This window comes from Physeter macrocephalus, chromosome 6 (genome assembly GCF_002837175.3).
Source record: "Physeter macrocephalus isolate SW-GA chromosome 6, ASM283717v5, whole genome shotgun sequence".
NCBI classification, from domain to species: domain Eukaryota; kingdom Metazoa; phylum Chordata; class Mammalia; order Artiodactyla; family Physeteridae; genus Physeter; species Physeter macrocephalus.
In genome coordinates, this window is record NC_041219.1 from 37059690 (window position 1) to 37078751 (window position 19062).

Consider the following 19062-nt stretch of genomic DNA (forward strand, 5'->3'; position numbering starts at 1 on the left):
CCAACCACCACGCTACCAGGGAAGTCCCTATAATAGCTCTTTTAATGTCCTCTGCTAATCCCCTTATCTCTTTTGCAATGTCTGTTTCTGTTGATTGATTTTCTTCTTGGTATTAGTTTGTGTGTTCTTGCTCATTTGCATGGCATGTTACTTTGGATGGATGTGGACTTTGTGCATTTTACACTGTTGGGGGCTGGGTTTTGTTGAATTCCTTTATATAGTGTTGGACTTTGTTCTGGTGGCCTGTTATGTTACAGGGGATTAATTTTATCCTTGTGTACCTTGCTTTTCAGCTTTTTTAGGGTTTGTCAACATCAGCCTTTCATTTAGGCCCAATTTAGTTCCACACCTCAATTGTTACCCTTCCAAGGACTCTGCCCTGTTCGTCTTACTACGAACTCTTTCTCTACTCTGGCCTGTGGGAACAGAAACTGATTCCCGTCCTGTAATAGCTCTGGTCATTTGGGGGCTCACTGATTTCCAGTGGTTCTTTCCTCACCCTTGAGTGCTTTCCTCTGGCATCCATTTACGGATCAGTACTCAGCCCAAATCTCAGGAGACCCTCTCTGCAGATCTTAAGTTCTCTTTGTGCAGCTCTACCCACTTTGGTGTTCGGCCCTGCAGCTTCGGGCCACATTGGCTTCCCTGAACTGGGATCTCTTGTCTCCATAACTCAGAAAGACCCTGCACTCTGTTTCCTCTCTTTGCACCAAGCCCTGGAAACTGCTCTGGGCAGGAGAGTAGAGCAATCGCTAGTCTTACCTCATTTGTTTCCCTTCTCACAGGGACCACAGTGCTGCACACCCTACCACCAGTGTCTTAAAAAGTATTTCATGGGGCTTCCCTGGTGGCGCAGTGGTTGCGCGTCCGCCTGCCAGTTCTCTTTGTGCAGCTCTACCCACTTTGGTGTTCTGCCCTGCAGCTTCGGGCCACATTGGCTTCCCTGAACTGGGATCTCTGTCTCCATAACTCAGAAAGACCCTGCACTCTGTTTCCTCTCTTTGCACCAAGCCCTGGAAACTGCTCTGGGCAGGAGACTAGAGCAATCGCTAGTCTTACCTCATTTGTTTCCCTTCTCACAGGGACCACAGTGCTGCACACCCTACCACCAGTGTCTTAAAAAGTATTTCATGGGGCTTCCCTGGTGGCGCAGTGGTTGCGCGTCCGCCTGCCGATGCGGGGGAACTGGGTTCGCGCCCCGATCTGGGAGGATCCCACATGCCGCGGAGCGGCTGGGCCCGTGAGCCATGGCCGCTGAGCCTGTGCTCCGCAACGGGAGAGGCCACAACAGAGGGAGGCCCGCATACAAAAAAAAAAAAAAAAGTATTTCATATTTGTCCCTTTTTTTAGTTGTTTAAAACAGGAAGTAAACCTGGTCCATTATGGCTGTAAGTGGATGTCTGCCTTTACTTTTGAATCGGAATTCCAAGGATTTGTGCTCTTTTTAGAGAAAAAAGACTATATATGCTATTTCTAGAGGGAGGCACATTTTAAAAATTTCACCTTATGGTGTTAGAGAGGGAGAATTGTATTTTTCATATTTTAAGTGCTTACTTTAAATTTAGGCTTTACCTCTATGTCCAAATGTTGACTGGGTAGGTTTTTACCAAATAGCATTGGCAAACATATTTACATTTACACTTACATAATTACATTTTTCACAATTCACATCAGCATATCAAAGGCTCTGAGGAACCTGATAGTTGGGAAACTTGTTTATTTGCATAACACAGCATTTTACAAACTTGTTTGACTTCAGAACCCTTCTGTCATCTACGCCTATTAAAATGTGCTTTGGAAATACTGTCATAATCGTGAACTTTTTTGTTGCTGTGGTCTTCATTACCATTTTAATGGCTGCATAAGATTGCGTTGAAAATATGTACTATAGAATCACTTCCTTATTTGCACTTCAAAGCCACTCCAGTATTGCCACTATTGATGAGAACTGTGGCGTGGCTCAATTAATGCATGTGGCTTTTGCTATATATTAAATTATTATTATAGATTTCTAAAAGTGGTGTTATTGGGCCAAAAATTATTAAATGTTCTTATGGCTCTTGATTTGTATTGCCTGATTGATTTTCCAATAAAGTCTGTTAACTTCTGCCACTATCCAATAAAGTCTGTTAACTTCTGCCACTAATAATAGGAAACTTTAAGCATTGGGTGCACTGGTGTTGTTTTTGGCTGCTTTATTTAAGGGAGAGAAAGTATGTCCTTGTAATATCTGTTGGTAGATGGGTGGAGAAGCCACACAAATCATTTATTCATGACTAGTATTAACAGACTTTAAAATTTTATCACATCAGTTAATAGTTCTCAGTATAGTAGCTTTTTGTTAGTCTGCTTTTCTCTCCTGAATTTGAACCTTTCTGAAGTATATGCTCTTTTGAGTTATAATTCCTTCTGTCATAACTCTTTTCCTCCATTTTGAAACAGTGTGACTATGAAAATGTTCCAACGACCGTTTTCACTCCTTTGGAATATGGTGCTTGTGGTCTTTCTGAAGAGAAGGCTGTGGAGAAATTTGGGGAAGAAAATATTGAGGTAAGTTGTACTCTTTACTACTACTTTTCCCCCCAAAATTTAAAATAATTTTCAGCATACAGAGAAATTGAAAAATAGCCCAAAGAATTTCTGTATACCCATTATCCAGATTCATATATTATTAACATTTTGCCCATTTGTTTTATACTTTGCATGTTCTCTTCCTCTTTGTGCATCTGTGTGTATTTCTTTTTCCTGAACCATTTGAGAGTAAGCTGAATGCCCCTTTACCCCTAAATACTTGAATGTGTATTTCCTATGAACAAGGACATTTTCCTATATAACTACACAGTGGTTACTATTTTTTAGGCAATGTAATGTTGATACAATACTTTTATCTGACCTGCCTTCCATTTATCAGTTTTATCAGTTGACCCAGTAATACTTAGTTCTACTTTTTAAAACCACTTTTACTGGTTTCTTTTTATTATTTATATGGTTAAAAATACAAGGAAGGAAACTAAAAAGTACCTACATTTCTACTGTCTTATTAACTTGTTTTTTTCTACCATTACCCTCTAATTTATACCAACTTTGCCAGTCACCTTTTATCCTGTATATAGTCAAGGAAAATGCACGCGAAATAACCACTTTTATATATACAAATAATACAAAGGGTCTGCTGTTTTAAATCACTTGGGAAAAAAGTTTCCAGTAAAACCTTCTAAAAGACCAGATTTGTGAGTCAGAGTAAATTTTGTAATATAAAAGTCTATTTTAAATTTCTTAATCTTTTCTTTATTATATGCTTTAGTAGTAACATGTAATATCAGTCTATCAGTAACACATTATTAACACTTCTTTTCTTGATGAATTGGTAGATTGGGATTGATGTACTAATATGTATTAAATAGATAACTAATAAGAACCTGCTGTATAAAAAAATTTTAAAAATAAAATTCAAAAATCCAAAAAATAAATAAAATATTAGCCTAAAGCCAGCATGCTTTGGAAGGCAATCCTTCTTATCATTTTTTTTTTTAAATAAAATCACAGGTTGCATTCTAAAATTAGGAAAGTTAGTTTTTGGATTGAAAAATAATAAAATGATATAATTTGTTGTTATGCTCATCTTTTCCATTAGGAATGCTAAACATGAGTTGACTGTATTAAATAGGAGCTTTCTACATGTGACAGCCAAACCTCTTTCTGATTTTCAGCCTAAAATATCAAATTTTCACTTGTTTGCCTGTCTGTAATATTTCTAGATATTGTGCCTGTTAGTGATTGTACAGTGAATGAAAGTATTGTTATCAAGTGAAATTTTAAAATCTATATATAAAAAAACAAACAAAAAACCACTTCTTTTCTGATTGTAAAAAATTGTATATCCTCATAGGAAATTTGAAAAATTAGGAAAATATAAAAACAAATTTTAATTCATGAAAAGATAACTGCTATTAATATTTTTGCATATTCTAATCTCTAAGTATTTATATGTTATATATTGTGTGTGTGTATAATTTTGTGTAGGTATATATATATTTTAGTTTAAGTGTGATTAAGTTATGTGCAGTTTTCTGTCGTACTTTACAGTTAATGTTAGGTCACAAGCAATTTCCCTCTAAAAACACCGCTTTTAAAAACGACTTGTGCAATATTTCCTCTTAGGGGTGCTGTATGGTAATTTAGTAAGGCTTTCTTTTATTAGATTATTTACAGTTTTTCATTGTTATAAATAGAATTTTGAACATCTTTGCTACTCATTGTCTCTTTCTCTGATTTTTTGCTGAGGATAGATTGCTATCTGAAGGTATTTAAATTTTAAGGTTCTTTATATATTCTGTATTTCTTCACAGATAATCTTTGGCATTCGTTTTATTATAAAAACAATGCATTTGAGTTGAAATCTTGAAAAATGCAAGGGAAATAGGAAACAGTTACTCATAGGCTTATGTTTACAGCGCAGCAGTTGTTAGCCTGTGGGGGTAATTGCTTTAATCAGTTTTTTCTCGGTGTAATTGTTGCAGTACTATGATACTACACATTCAATACTGTAACCCACATTTTTTAAAAAATCACATCATATTACAAGATAAAAGAATGTTATATAATGTTTACATAATCAGTATGTTTTTAAAAGGTCCTACCAACCATATATGTTTTGAAGTGAGGCTAGCAGTTGGAGGAGAAAAAATCCCTTTAGTCATCCAAGACTTAAGTTTATGAAATGTCAGTAAGGATGTCTGTTTTGTCCTTCTGTCTACCATCTTCCCTCCCTCCTTCCTTCTCTCCTTCAGTACTTTTGGTGAATAATTTCAGAGGAGAAAATGTTTTTGGAAGTATTAAGTCAGAGAACTAGCTAATTGCTATAATTGTTCCTGGCACCTTACTTGTTTCTTGCCCAAAGTTGTCATTCCTGTGAGGTAGCTGGATGGTGTGTTCTTGTTTTGTTTTGTTTCTAATGCAAGACAGCAAGTAATTACATGGCTTCTTTCTCTCATTTGTTTGCTCTTGTTGTTGTTACATAAGGTTTTTTCATTGGAGGTTGAAATGTAATTGAATGTAATTAAGGGATGAGCTTATAGCAAAAGGGCTTGTCAACTATGAGTTGAAAGTTATTTGCCTTCTGACCAGGTTCCTATGTATTCCATGAATTTTATTGTTTAATGAAAGTCTAATTATTAAACATTAAAGAGCCTCCACCGTCTTCACACCACAACTCATGTTTGACAGACATACTTCTTAAGATGATGGGTCTAAATTGTGCTTCCCTCTTCTTAGGTTTACCATAGTTACTTTTGGCCATTGGAATGGACGATTCCATCAAGAGATAACAATAAATGTTATGCAAAAATAGTCTGCAATATCAAAGACAGTGTAAGTGCTCATCTTATTTACTCCTTTCTACTGATTTTTCACATGGTACACACATTGCATTCCTTTAGCCGTTCAACCTGTAGGTCTCCTGTTGGGACATTATCCCAGGGCGAGGCCCATGATGACACTGCTTGACTCCCCTCTGCAGTGGATGTAGTGGGCAGGCAGTCAGAACGTTCTGGAGGAAGGAACCAGAGGGACAACTTGAGAACTGCTTGTGTTTATTAGAGAGGACCAATGAAGGCGTCGACTGTCTACAAATAATGACAAAACAAAAAAGAAGAGTAATAACCCAAGTTTGTATCCTATCTGTCACCATTCAAAGATATTACATAATTATTGAGTATATTCCCCACATTGTACATTTCATACCAGTGACTGATTTATTTTGTAACTGCAAGTTTGTACCTCCTGATATCCCTCACCTATGCGGATTGAATCTTTAAGAGAATTGGTATTTTTAACTTAGCTGAGATCTTACTTTTAAAAAAGTGTCCCCAGTAAAACTATAAACAGTGCTAAAGAATCCATATGTTAAAAGGCTAATAAACTCATTTTCTTATCTTGGGATTTGAGTATAATTAACTGATATATCCTGTTTAGAAACTACCACTGTACACAGTAGCACAGTTGCAGATTGCTTTTTGTAGAACCCAAGGTTCTAGGAAAACCTGGATCCTCTACAAAAAAGGTCATCATAGATGCATTTAAAAAATGGACATACTAGGATAACCTCTAACAAGCTATACAGAGTTGACGTAGAGAACAATTTCATGTAGAGTTTTATCTTTTTAGATATAAGTTTTAATAATGTCATTTGTATGAGTATACATTAGATACCATGCTACTGTAGAAGAGAAAGGAGAAAAGGAGAAAATGTCAGACGTTCTCATTGGCAGCCTCATGTCTTGCAAGAGATACTTCATTTGCACAAGGCAATCAATGAAACCTCAAAAGTTTCTTTCACACCGAGCAAGTCTTTAATTTTAACTGTATCCAGTTGTTTTGTCCTTTTTTTTTTTTGAACTGCCGTGTCATTTGTTCAAATGGCATTTTTTATATAATATGAAAAATAATTTTCATTACCGGTAAACTCACCTTAATTAAAATGACTGAGGCGATAAATAGGATGACATTGTTGTCAGTTATTTTCATTAGAAAAGATAGTATTAGAAGAGACAAATACTTGTCATTACTCTTTTGTCATGAGCCGTCTCATACAAAAGCTTGCTTCTGGAACTTGCTTTATTCATTTTGAGTCGGTCACTTCACAGCGTCTAAATGTGCTTGGTTTTAGATAATACTTGCTTACCAGGCTTTTATGCTTTTTGTGTGCTATTCTTTTTTTACACGAAATAGTTAAAATTTACAGAAAGGGAAGGGAGAATGTACCTACCATCCAGACTCAAATGAATATTAACATTTTGGTGTATTTGCTTCAGAGCTTTTCTCTTATCAGAGATAAACCATCACAGAGGCAGTTTATAATAGCCTATATGTAATTGAACACTTGAAATGTGTCAGGGACTACTTAATGGTCCACATGTACGAACTTATTTAATCCTGACATAATCCTATGAGTTGTGTGCTATTGTTATCCCCATTCATAGACGGGGAAACTGAAGTGTGGAAGTTAAGTAGTTGTGCCAGGGTACTTACTAGTTAATGGCAGAGCTGGAATTCAGTCCCAGCCAACATAGAATCCATGCTGTTAACCACTAGCCGGTGCCGGTGCGTCTTTTGTATTCTTTCTTGATCCTCTACCCCTCACTCCTTCCCTACTCCAGAGGCAGCACTGTCCTCAAGTTGGACTCTCTCACCTGTTCATATTTTTATATGTTTGCTTCCTATTCCTTACCATAAATGTCATACAGTGTGGTTTAAAGAAGAGTGGTATCCTCAGCTAAATAGAAGCCTGCACTTTTTTTTTTTTGAATCTCAGTTTGAGATTTATCCATATTATTACATGTAAGTCTAGCATATTTTAAGAGCCTAGTATATTTTGTGTTTTATTTATCCATATACACAACCCCTGACTGTCAGGATGAATAATGTAAGAGTCTAACATGGAATGTATCACATACAGAATGCCCTTCCTGATTGTTTCCAGGGAGCATTGCACCTTAGATAAGGCTCTGCACCTCACTGCCCGAGCTACCTGGTCTGTTGTGAGGGTGCTGGACTGGATGCACTAGCCCCAAGCTGGCTTGGAAAGTCTGTGCAGTAGAACGCAACAGGCTTCCCTGCTCTTGGCAGAGGTAGCCTGAGTTTGGGATTTAGAATTTATCCAAAATAATTCCCACACAGGTATTGCAGAGTTGCCAAATATTTTTTTTTCTTGCTTTCATTCATAGAGATTGACAAATATCGTATGATATTGCTTATATGTGGAAGCTAAAAAAAACGGTACAAATGAACTTATTTACAGAACAGAAATAGAGTCACAGATGTAGAAAGCAAACTTGTGGTTCAGGGGGTAAGGGGGGTGGATAAACTGGGAGATTGGGATTGACATATACACGCTACTATATGTAAAATAGGTAACTAATAAGGGCCTACTGTATAGCACAGAGAACTCTACTCAGTACTCTGTAATGGCCTATATGGGAAAAGAATCTAGAAAAGTGCATATATGTATATGCATAACTGATTCACTTTGCTGTACACTTGAAACTAATATAACATTGTAAACCACTATACTCCATTAAAAAATTTTTTAAAAAGTGTTTTCACATTGGAAGGATCTTAAGTCTGTGCTATCTACCCCCAAAACTTTAGTGTAAATGATTTTTTGATTTGAATGGTTGCTCTTAAATGTTTCAGCTACCACAGGTCGTTTATCTGGAGCTTTGAGACAATCAGATAGAGGAGATGAGGGCACAATGGAATGGCCCTTTGAAAACATTCTCCAGAACATTTTGGTGCTTAACGGGGTTGCACACATTTTTGCTTTTCATGTTTTTCTTCATCATCATCCATGGCCGATTCCTGTCTTTTTCTTCTTGCTTGATGTGACCACACGCTCTGTATTGGCCCATGTTGGAGTATCTTCAGCCTAGACAGCTTTTAGCAGCAAGCATTAGTATAAGCCTTGGCCATTTCTGAATGGGGGTTTTAGATTAGACTGGGGAAATATTCCAGCCTGTTAAGGGGGGAAAAGCCGCATAATTGTATTAATTTTTTGTACCTTAGGAACGTGTTGTGGGCTTCCATGTACTGGGTCCAAATGCTGGAGAAGTTACCCAGGGCTTCGCGGCAGCTCTCAAGTGCGGGCTGACCAAAGACCAGCTGGACGGCACCATTGGAATCCACCCCGTCTGTGCAGAGGTGGGTCGCTACATTTTAAAGGCTCTGTTTCAAAGTGACAGCGTCACCTGGCTTTGGCTTACAGGGGGCAGATCTAGGACTCTGCAGCTAGTGTTCTTTCTGCTGTACTCGAGCTACTTTTACCTCCTTAGAGCTTATCAGTGATGGAGAATATCTCAAAAGAAAGCCTTGTCTCTAGAAATGATTTTTTCTCTTTCATATCTTTCTCATTCCTGGTAACCAGATAGTACCGTCATGCTATTAAATGGTAAAAATGATGAGAGTGCTTTATAGAGATGTGCCTCAAATCTTTTATTTATCATGTGTTCTAAATTATTTTCATGGCAGTCAGCTAATAATGCCATTCGTACCCAGAAAGAGCATCAATCCTAGTTATCCCTGAGCTACCTGGAGGCTAGATGATGTCTACCTTGTGAGCTTTTGACATCAAAGAATGAGAATGAAAGTGAGGCTTGTAAAAGATCAAGCAAATGGCAGTAGAACTGGAAATTGACCAGTGTGGGCCTCTGGGTGTCAGTGTTTCTTCCTGCCTGTCAGTGCTCATTCCAAGAGTCGAATATTGTGATACCACTAAGTAGGGCCTGGAAACCAAAAAAGTGTCTACGCTGGAGAACTTGGAGGTGGGGAGAGGTTATCTCATAAAGAGGCTTAGGTATGGAGCTGAGAATTGCAGCCTGGAAAAATGTTCTCATTTCCTTTTTCTTTGCCTTTTCCCTGAGTAGGGGTAGTGTCTTCCTCTGTATTAATAAGCACCTGTTTAGTGGCATTATTCATAGAAAACTTTGTGTGTATGTGTTTTGTTCTGTGTGGTTTTTCTCTTCTTCTTTTTTTGAAAACTGTTGTTCTTGTGAAGTAAAACTAAATTTCAAAAATTATAAATAAAAATTGCAAAGAGAATAGATTCTAAAAGCTCTTAAAGAATGGGCAGTATGTCTTTTATTCAGTGTAATTATTGAGTCTGTCTGGGGAAGGAGCCAATTAATTTTTTTTTTTTTTTCAATAACACTTAGTGTGTTAGTTTCCTGGGGCTGATGTAACGAACCACCACAAACTGGGCATTGAAGACAACAGAAATCTCTTTTCTCAGAGCTTTGGAGGCTAGAGTCTGAAATCAGGGTGTCAGCAGGGCTGTGCTCCCTCCAAAGGCTCTAGAGAGGATGGCTTCTTGGATGCTTCAGCTTCTGGGGTTGCAAGTCTTGACATTTCTCGGCTTGTACACGCATCACTCCAGTCTCTGCCTCCGCTTTTCACGTGATCTTATCTCCTGTGTATCTGGGCCAAATTTCCCTCCTATTGTAAGGATCATTAGTCATTGGATTAGGGCCCACGCTGATCCAGCATGATTTCATTTTAACTTGGTCACATCTGCAAAGACCCTGTTTCCAAATAAGGTCATGTGCACAGTACCAGGGCTTAGGACTTGAACATCTTTCTGGGAGACTTAATTCAACCCACGACAGTGAGTATATTTAAAAGTCTAAGATACTTTAAAATAAGAACAGTCATCTCCGACAGGGATAAGGACGTGACTTCCCAACTTGGTTCTGCGAGTGTCTAATTTTTTTAATCTGGACTCGGTTCTCAGTGGGCTGGTTGAAGAGGCTGACGTGTGCTTGCCTCCTGCCGCCTCGCTTGGTTGTGTCGTGTCGTGTCGTGCCGTGTCGTGACCCAGCAGCAGTGAGAGCGCGGCAGCGTCTTGGCAGGATGACTGCCAGCTGGGCAGAGAGGTGCAGTGAAGAGGCAGGTGTCCTCCTGAAGCCCCGGCCCGCAGGGAGGTCAGCCAAAGGCCTGCTCCCGCAGTACACCTGGCACCATGGGAACCCTTTGTAAGTCTTGACGTTTGCCGCTGTGCCTCTCCATCTGTTGGTTCTCTTATGACGCGGAAGCTCAGAGGTATTCATGTTCTTCTCCTCTGATAGGGCTTTTTTCTTTTTCTTTTTCCCAAGCTGGCGGCTGACTAACGAGATTAAAACCCTGAATGCTATTTTCTCACCCTCTGAACGCATCTGTCGTCAGCCACGTGCCTCTAGCTCCGTGCTGGGCACTGGGCAGCAGCAAGGATTTAGGATGTGAGTCAGAGCAGGGAGGCAGGTGAGGGAAGTGCCAGTTACAGTCCGGTGTGGCGAGCCCTAGGGTCAGGGGACGCCAAATACGAGAGCTCTGTGGAAGACCTCATGGCCTTTCGGGTCCCTGAGCCCTGCTGTAGCTTGAAGAGCTCAGAGAGGGGTAAGAAAAAATGATAAAATTAGGCTGGAGAAGTAGGTAGTAGGAAGGTCATGGCCTCATAAACCAAGGCGGGATATTTTGACTTTATCCCGGGGCCATTGCAGTTCAGCTGAGAGAGCTTTAAAGCTGGGTCGGGGGTCCGGGTGTGTGTGGGGGGGTACGCGATCAGACACCTTACTGAGAGAAATCCCTCCGGCTGCGCTGTGGGGAGAGGTCCCGCCGAGGCACGTCCGGAGGCGGGTGGGGACAGGGGCCTGAACCGGCGTCGTGGCAGTGTGTGTCGGAAGACACGGTCCAGGCGAGAATAGGAGATGGAGTTGATCGCGCTAGCCTGCCGTTTGGAAATGGGAAGAACTGAGAGTGGTTCACATTTGCGGCTTGAAGTCGGGAGCAGTGGTAGAAAGAGCGGCTTCCCGGGGAATCACGCTGCAGAAGCGCTGAGGTTCCTGAGGGCTTACGACTGTGTCAGGACCCTGCCTTCCGCGTGCGGACTTACTTACTAGTCCTTACAGGAACCCCACGGGGTGGGTGGCAGGGGTGTCTCCATTTGACGCCCAAGGGAATTGAGGACAGAGCGGTTGAGTGACCTGGCAGCTTGGAAGTGGCAGAACCAAGCTCCAAACTCAGGCAGGCTGGCTTCCGAGGCACCGCGCAGTGCAGACGATGCTCTACACACCTTCCCACGGCATTTGACGTGGAGACGCTGTAACTCGCAGGGCCAGTGGGCTATGCTGTGCAGAAAGCGTCTAGGGGAGTCCCTGGCATTCGGCAGATACTCAGTAACTGCATGTGTTGGCTGGTTTTCCCCAGGGTATTTCATTACAGAAGATGTGGCTTGACTAAAAAGTCATCATTACAGTATTTTGGGGAGAGGGGAGGTTGAGGAATATTTCGAGAAAGCTCCTCTGGTGATTTCTTTTACCTCTGGTTTTGAGCAACTTGCTTAGAAGCTGGATTTTGAAAAACCAAACACTTGTGACAAAATCCCGACTGTGGAAATCTTTGTTAAAGCTTCTTGATTGAGGGAAAGTAAAATGTGATCAGTAGGGGATTTTTAGGGACACTCTTGCTAAATGCTGAGTTCTGGCTGGCAAAGTATGTAATTGGATTTGCTGTTGAACCCACTGGTTGTTTTTTCTGTTTGTTTTTTTAGCAAACAGCCATGTGCCGTAGAGGAGTGCCACTCAAAATGCAGTCCAGAGAATGTTTGTTGCTAGTCCATAATGAGATCAGGATGGAAATGAAGAAAAAAGGTTTAGAAACTTAAAGGGTAATTTGACAGTATCTGATACAATAGAAAATTGGGGTTTTTCCTAATCATTTTTATCAAACTTCACAAATGTCAGTCCATTGGTAGATTAGAAACAGTAATAATTTGAAAATTGGTCCTGGGCATTGCTTTCAAGTGTTTAGAAGTAGCCCGGCTCCCGTGCCAGCTGTGTGTGGTTTGCAGAATGATTGATCGAATGAACTCTTCTGTACCATTTCGATAAAATAACCTGGGCAGTTGCACAACCTGTGGCTCTCAGAAGTAATTGCTTACAAAAGTCGATGAATTCCTCAGTGGAGGCTTTGCTTTTTGGAGCAAAATAGTTTCCAAAGGGTTTCCTTCTGGAATTGCTGGAGGAGGAGGAGGGACTACTGTTCTTTTGACTGAAGGCCCCTTGGTTTCAGTACGAGAGGGGGTCTTAAGGCCTGGGGTGTCAGGGATGGCACGAGCGTTATTCAGTGTGAGGACGGTCTGGTGATAATTTATTCTGGACCTCTGAGCAGTAATAGTTGAATGGGAAACTGATTACACATCATTTTGAGTAATAATTTCAACTTAAGTTTATTTGTAGAGAAAAAAAAATGGCTCAAGAAGAAGGAGCATCAGAGAGAAGACCCTGTGAAATGTCTTAAAATGACTTTTAGTGCCAAACATCAGAAGTTTTGTTTTGTTTATAGTCAACATATAATCACAGTCTTCAGTGAAGGGGGTGTTGTGAGGCTGGGAGGTGCTGGCCAGATAAGAAATGTGAGGTACATGCCTACCGCATTTGCCCTTTTGTGAGTGTTCTTTGTGCTGGGATCGAAAAGCTGCCTCTGCTCATTTTTTTTTTACATGTTTTTTTTTTGTTTTTATTTTTGTTTTCGCGGTACGCGGGCCTCTCACTGCTGTGGCCTCTCCCGTTGCGGAGCACAGGCTCCGGACGCGCAGGCTCAGCGGCCATGGCTCACGGGCCCAGCCGCTCCGCGGCACGTGGGATCTTCCCGGACCGGGGCACGACCACGTGTCCCCCGCATCGGCAGGCGGACTCTCTACCACTGCGCCACCAGGGAAGCCCAGTCACACATTTTTTAAACAAAGGAGTTGTATTGCTTTTCAAAAAAGAATTGTGCTAGTTTACAGTGTCATCAGCATTGAATTTGAGTGCTAATGAAAACGTTGCAAAATTCAGTGTAACTTTTTCTTTAATGAGTATGAAAGATAGCTATTTCAAGGATTTTCACATATCTTTATTAACAAGGATGAACCTTTTTTCTTATAATTACTGTTTTTTTGGATGCGAGTTCACACATTTTTCTTCTGGGTTCATACTTTAAATGTTTTACTAGCCATTATTACTTGGGTCTGACTTTTTTGAGGTGCTGCTGATATACAGGAAGAAAAAAGGCTTTGTTGCTGCTTTTAAGGCTAAAATCGACCACGGGTTTTTCTCAGTATTGTTCCTCCTTTACACAAAAGTATTTTCCTCTTTTATTCACAAGTATATTTGATGTTGATTCCTGTTGCTTTGACCTGTATAGCCGAAGTGGCCTCGATTTCTTGTGCTCTTTCCTCTTTGTATTAAAAATCGGGAGATCAGTTGTTTCTCAGGCATCAGAGAATGCAGCTGACCAAAAAGCTCGTCCAGGGGTGCTGCCAGTGATACAAGCACTTGATGCGTCTCGCTTCCACCGGGGTCCCTCCCAAATCAGCCATGGCCTCCTGTCTCAGTATGACACTTACTCGGTGGTTCTCAAAGGTCAGTCTGGGTTAGAGTAGGACAAAGGGACTCTGCAGAATCTTACTAGAGTTACCTTTCAACTTACTTGGTGTGACCGAAAAGATTTGGATTGAAATCTTAATTGTATTCAGCAGCCAAATAAGTTTCTAAGTTTAACTGATTTTACACAAAGGTCCTTAATGTTTTCATGCCTGGGCAGTATAGATGATCAGTTTGGGTGGTGATTTTGTTTGGGGTTTCTTTGGCCGATAAAAACAGAGGTTTATTCCTTGTGGTGCTCTAAGGCCATCATGGAACAGCTGCAGCTAGCTCCAATTCCAGCATCACTCCAGGACCTGGCTGATGGGGCCGCCTCTCCTAGGGGCACAGCTGGCTGAATGGCAGAGGAGCAGGAGGTATAGGAAAAGCACCTTGGTGCCCAAGGCTTCTGTTCAGGAGTGATGCTTCCCACTTCCACGTGTATCCTTGGCCAGAGCAAGCCCCTGCCCCCCATGTCCGTGTCCAGTAGGGCGGGAATGTATAATGTGTGGTCCACACAGTGTCATCACAGGGAGGTGAAGGCACCGTATGTTTTGGAAACTAACAAACATCTCACAGTTCAGTCAGTGTTAACATGAAGAGGAGGGATCAGATTTGACAGGAAAGAAGCAAAATATCTAAGACTTACTAATTGATGATACATCAGCAGTAATGGAAATAGAGGAATAAAGGGTCAATTAAGGGTCAGTTCCAGATGCGTGGCACATGGCCTGGTCAATCGAGTAGTGGCACTGCCATTCACCGGGAGCCATCTGCCTAAAAGGGAGTAGTTGCCTGAATGAGACCATGACGAGAGCATCTAAAGGGGAGAGAGCTGAGGAAGGACCCCTAGGGCCATGCTGCCTGGCCTTGTTCATGTCGTGCATGTGTGGACGGTGGCATTGTTTGGGCAGCACACTGGAGTAAGCAGATCAGGCACCTGGTTCTGCAGCCCACCCGCCCTGGGGCTCTGACCACCCTAAGGGCTGGGGGAAATCAGTGTTTCAGGGACCTCCCTGTTGGCACGGTGGTTAAGAATCCGCCTGCAGGGGACACGGGTTCGAGCCCTGGTCCAGGGGGAAGATCCCACATGCAGCGGAGCAACTAAGCCCGTGCGCCGCAACTACTGAGCCTGCACTCTAGAGCCCGTGAGCCACAACTACTGAGCCCACGCGCCTAGAGCCCGTGCACCACAACAAAGAGTAGCACCTGCTCACTGCAACGAGAGAAAGCCTACGTGCAGCGACCAAGACCCGATGCAGCCAAAAATAAATAGATAAATAAATTTTTTTTTTTTTTTTTAAATTGGTGTTTCAGCAGCACACCTCTAAGCCATGGTTGAGGAATAGCCACAAAAGAAGGAAACAGGAAAGAGTGCTTTCACGGAAACAGAAAGAATTGTTAGAAGGTCAGATCCATAATAAGAAATGCTACAGAGAGGCTGAGAAATGAAAGCCGCAAGGTGCCCTCTGAATTTGGCAATTTAGAGAGTTACTGTTACAGATAGAGTGTAGGAGAGCTGCAGGTTTCCTGTTTGGGGAAACTACAAAGTTAAGCAACCAGTGGTTAGTTTACCATGCAGTGGGCTTCTAGGCTTTGGATTTTGCGTTAAATTCTCAGTGCGTTGCCTACACTGGTGTTCCTCAAGAAGTTCTAATCTGTGGTCTTTAGGCAACCTGCGTTAGAATCACTTGGGACTCTTGCTAAAAATGAGATTCCTGGGCGCCACCCTAGATCTGCCAAATTAGAATCTGTAATTTCTGTGTATTTTAATCAGCGTGAACAGGCTTTAAGGTTTGAAAGCCCTTGTGTTTTTTGTATAGGCAATCCTGAGTAGCAGCAAATCAAAGCCACCTAACGTTCTTAGGCTCTAAGTCCACAAGGACCAATGTTTCAAGGGTGTGAAATCAGGAGAACTTGTCAGTCACTGCAAATGAGAGCATCAGTTGGTCAGGCACTTTGGAAATCTAGCCAAGTCAGAGTTGCACCTACCCTCGCACCCAGCAGTTGTACCTCTAGCTCCAGGTGCAGGGAGATGTACCAGAATGTCATAGCATGTTGCAGATAGCATATTGGTTATAGCTTGAGTGGCCAGCAAAAGGAGCCTGGGTATGTAATTTGTAATATACTCACTATTTGAGTAATTGAATACTGTAATACAGGGGGCCCCAACTCCTGGGCGTGGCATGTTAGGAACCGGGCCGCACAGCAGGAGGTGAGCAGCAGATGAGCGAGGGGCGCTTCACCTCCCAGTCCCCATCGCTTGCATTACTCCCTGAACCATCACCCCCTTCCTGCCCGCCCCCCTCCATCCATGGAAAAATTGTCTTCCACAAAACCGGTCCCTGGTGCTGAAAAGGTTGGGGACCGCTACTATAGTATATATACTGTATTCTAACATGGTATCGTATACTATAGTAATTGAATACTATTCAGTGAGAAATGGAAGAATTAGAGCTATCTGTGTCCATAAGTGTGAATAAGAGAAATAAAGTATTGAGCCAAGAAAGCAGGTAGCAGAAGAGGATGTATATACCATCTTGCCATTTGCATATTAAGTTTTTAAAAACCTACAAAAGAAAAGCACCAGTCAAGGGGCGGGGAGGGGGAAAGTTATCAGGAAGGGGATACACATGGGGCTCGAACCATGTGTTATGAAGCTCCCCGAGTTGGGTGGGCGCAAGGGTGTTCATGATAGTACACTTCACTTCTTTCTATGTGTCCAGAATATTTCATGGTACATTTCTTTTAGAGAACTGATAAACAGCCAGGGTATTATTTTAATCACCCTCATGCAAGTAAGTGCTTTATTAGATATAAGCTACATTTTTTTCTCTTTCACCTTGGTTTTGAAATGCTTACCTTGGTCATATTACATCTCTGTTGTAAGTAGTCACCCAAGTCATTCTTAGTCCCGTGGTGTTATCTGAGCTGCGCCCCGTTAACTTCTGTGCTGGTGTCCGAGTCTCATGCTGTCTCCTCCCCTGCAGGTATTCACGACACTGTCGGTGACCAAGCGCTCGGGGGGAAACATCCTCCAGACCGGTTGCTGAGGTTAAGCCCCAGTGTGGATGCTGCTGCCAGGACTCCAAACCACTGACGTATTTCTTGCCCAAGTCCAAGGCGAAGTTTGCGGAAGGCTCTCGGGCTTCAGCAGCCACGTGTCCTGGGCTTGTAGCCCCGAGGCCTCCTTGGATCTCATGCGCCGGAGGTGACGCGTGGGTGGCAGGCAGCATCGCACTGGGGTCAGCATGACGCACTCGAAACTGACTTTCGGCAGAGCTTCGCAGAGGGGCGTCCATGAAGTCACCAGCCTCAAGCCCGCGCGGTGGGTGGTGATGGAACCGTCGAAGCAGTTTTTGCATGGCCTTTCCTTTGTAGGTTTTCTTATTCTCACTGTCAACCTTTCTCATGTTGGTTATTTTTTTCTTTTTTTCTCCGCCGTGTTAGTGAAAGTAGAGATGATAGCAGACAATTTTTATACAAAAGCAAGTCGTGGCCACCGTGTGCAAATAAGGCGGCTCGTTGCTGGGATGGCGCACTGTGGCTCCTAGGCTTGTCCCGGGGAGAGAGCGTCTCCCCAAAACAAGTGGTCACCCCTGGCCAGGTGTGCTCCCAGGCACTATACCACCGATGATGAAATGGCTACCTGGCCAGCCTGTTTGGAGGAATATTCCACTGCAGGGAACTTGGTCGTACAGCGTGATCTCCACTGTTCTTCATCGTGGAGGCAGGTGCACAGCTGAAGTGGGGAGAAACGATAAATGTCTTTATTTAGTCCGTTGTGTGCTGGTCTAAGTGAGCTGAGATCTTTTGCAATGGGAAACATTTAACGCTTGTTTAAAGACTTTCTGGGGGGTAGCTTTTGCTTTAAGCTTTTGCTTTAAGCTAAAATCACAGAATACTACAGCTTTATATTTCATGTGTGTTATGCATCTGTCCCTTCCTGAGAACTATATTCATAGGAAAAATAAGTCTTTCCACACTTAACAGTTTAACTCTTGTGGTAATTACTTTTTTAAAAAAAGCTGTTAATATCATTTATTATTTTTGAACACAGGTAGATGTGAAGGATTTTCATGTAAAAACCAAATGGTTTTGGCTTTTTCTGTTGACTGTACTTGGTGGAATTTGGGCAGAAGTGTTTCTGCTCCATTAGCATTCCAACTCGTGTTATCACAAAGAGGTATTAACCCTACAGTTACAGATTTCTGGCTAAATGTACTGACGATGGATCATATTTAAGCCGTTTTCCCACTACAGAAGTTGGATTTTTAAACATGTTGTGGACGTCAGACCTCCCACCAGCAGTTCTTGTAGCTCCTTTTTTGTTTCCTCCCCTCTGTGTGTGTTTCTCGGCTACAGCACTGAGTGGTTGATTGAAAGTACGTTTCTCGGTCACCTCAGGGAACTCAGCGTCTGCCCAGCATTTAGTCAGCAGATCCCCTGACCCTGTCTGCCTCACAGCCCTGCCTCACCCTTCGTGCCATCTGGTTGTGTGGAGACAATGGGAAAAGGAAAAGAGGAGAGGGGAATTGAGACAGCTGACTGTGTTCAGTTTTCTTTATTTATTTTTAAATTTGTTTTTTTCTCCAAGTCTGCCAATCTCTGAAATTAGAACATAGGCAGTACGGGGTGATCATGCCTAATCGTGTTGTGATTCTGTCTTTCTGGAATAGAATGTTCTGCCCCCACGAGAAGGATTCCACTTTATAGACTTGTCTGCGTAATTGCCCAGTGTATCGGAACTCATTTTAAACTCCGTGTATTTTTGTTATAAATCTTCTGAAAAGAAACTATGTGAAACCTTAAAAGCTGTTAATAATCACCCTGTGTGGCTTCTTGTTGAATGGTGGTCTTGGGATTGTTCAACTGACAGCCAAATGGACTTCAGGGCTCCTATTGGCGATGGTGAGAACTAGGTGCTGAGTAAGTTTCATTGATGCTGTGCTGTGGGGCCTGGTTGGTGTGCTGAGGTTCACATTTTAGCCGTGTTGACATTCCAGATTCCGTTTTTCAGCTTATCCCCACTTGATCTGTCAATCTTAGTTTTTAAGGTGACAAAACCGCCCCACCTGACAACAGCACTGTGAAGGGTGCGTGAGCCTTCCTTTCTCTCTGAACTGGATCG

General features: G+C 42.2%; 1 protein-coding gene across 4 annotated transcripts in view; it reads left to right on the forward strand.

Moving 5' to 3' along the window:
- TXNRD1 (thioredoxin reductase 1) overlaps positions 1 to 18759 on the forward strand; it is a 61886-nt gene extending 43127 nt beyond the window's left edge. For 2 of the 4 annotated variants that reach the window (XM_028490523.2, XM_028490521.2), the window contains exons 12-16: positions 2443 to 2550; positions 5275 to 5370; positions 8563 to 8697; positions 12077 to 12193; positions 16922 to 18759. In XM_028490523.2, the coding sequence (XP_028346324.1) occupies positions 2443 to 2550; positions 5275 to 5370; positions 8563 to 8697; positions 12077 to 12190 (453 nt within the window). In that variant the 3' untranslated portion in view covers positions 12191 to 12193; positions 16922 to 18759. The remainder of the gene's footprint in view (positions 1 to 2442; positions 2551 to 5274; positions 5371 to 8562; positions 8698 to 12076; positions 12194 to 16921) is intronic. The other 2 variants (XM_007103813.4, XM_055085277.1) reach the window with 1 other exon arrangement.
- The last annotated feature ends 303 nt before the right edge of the window (positions 18760 to 19062 follow it).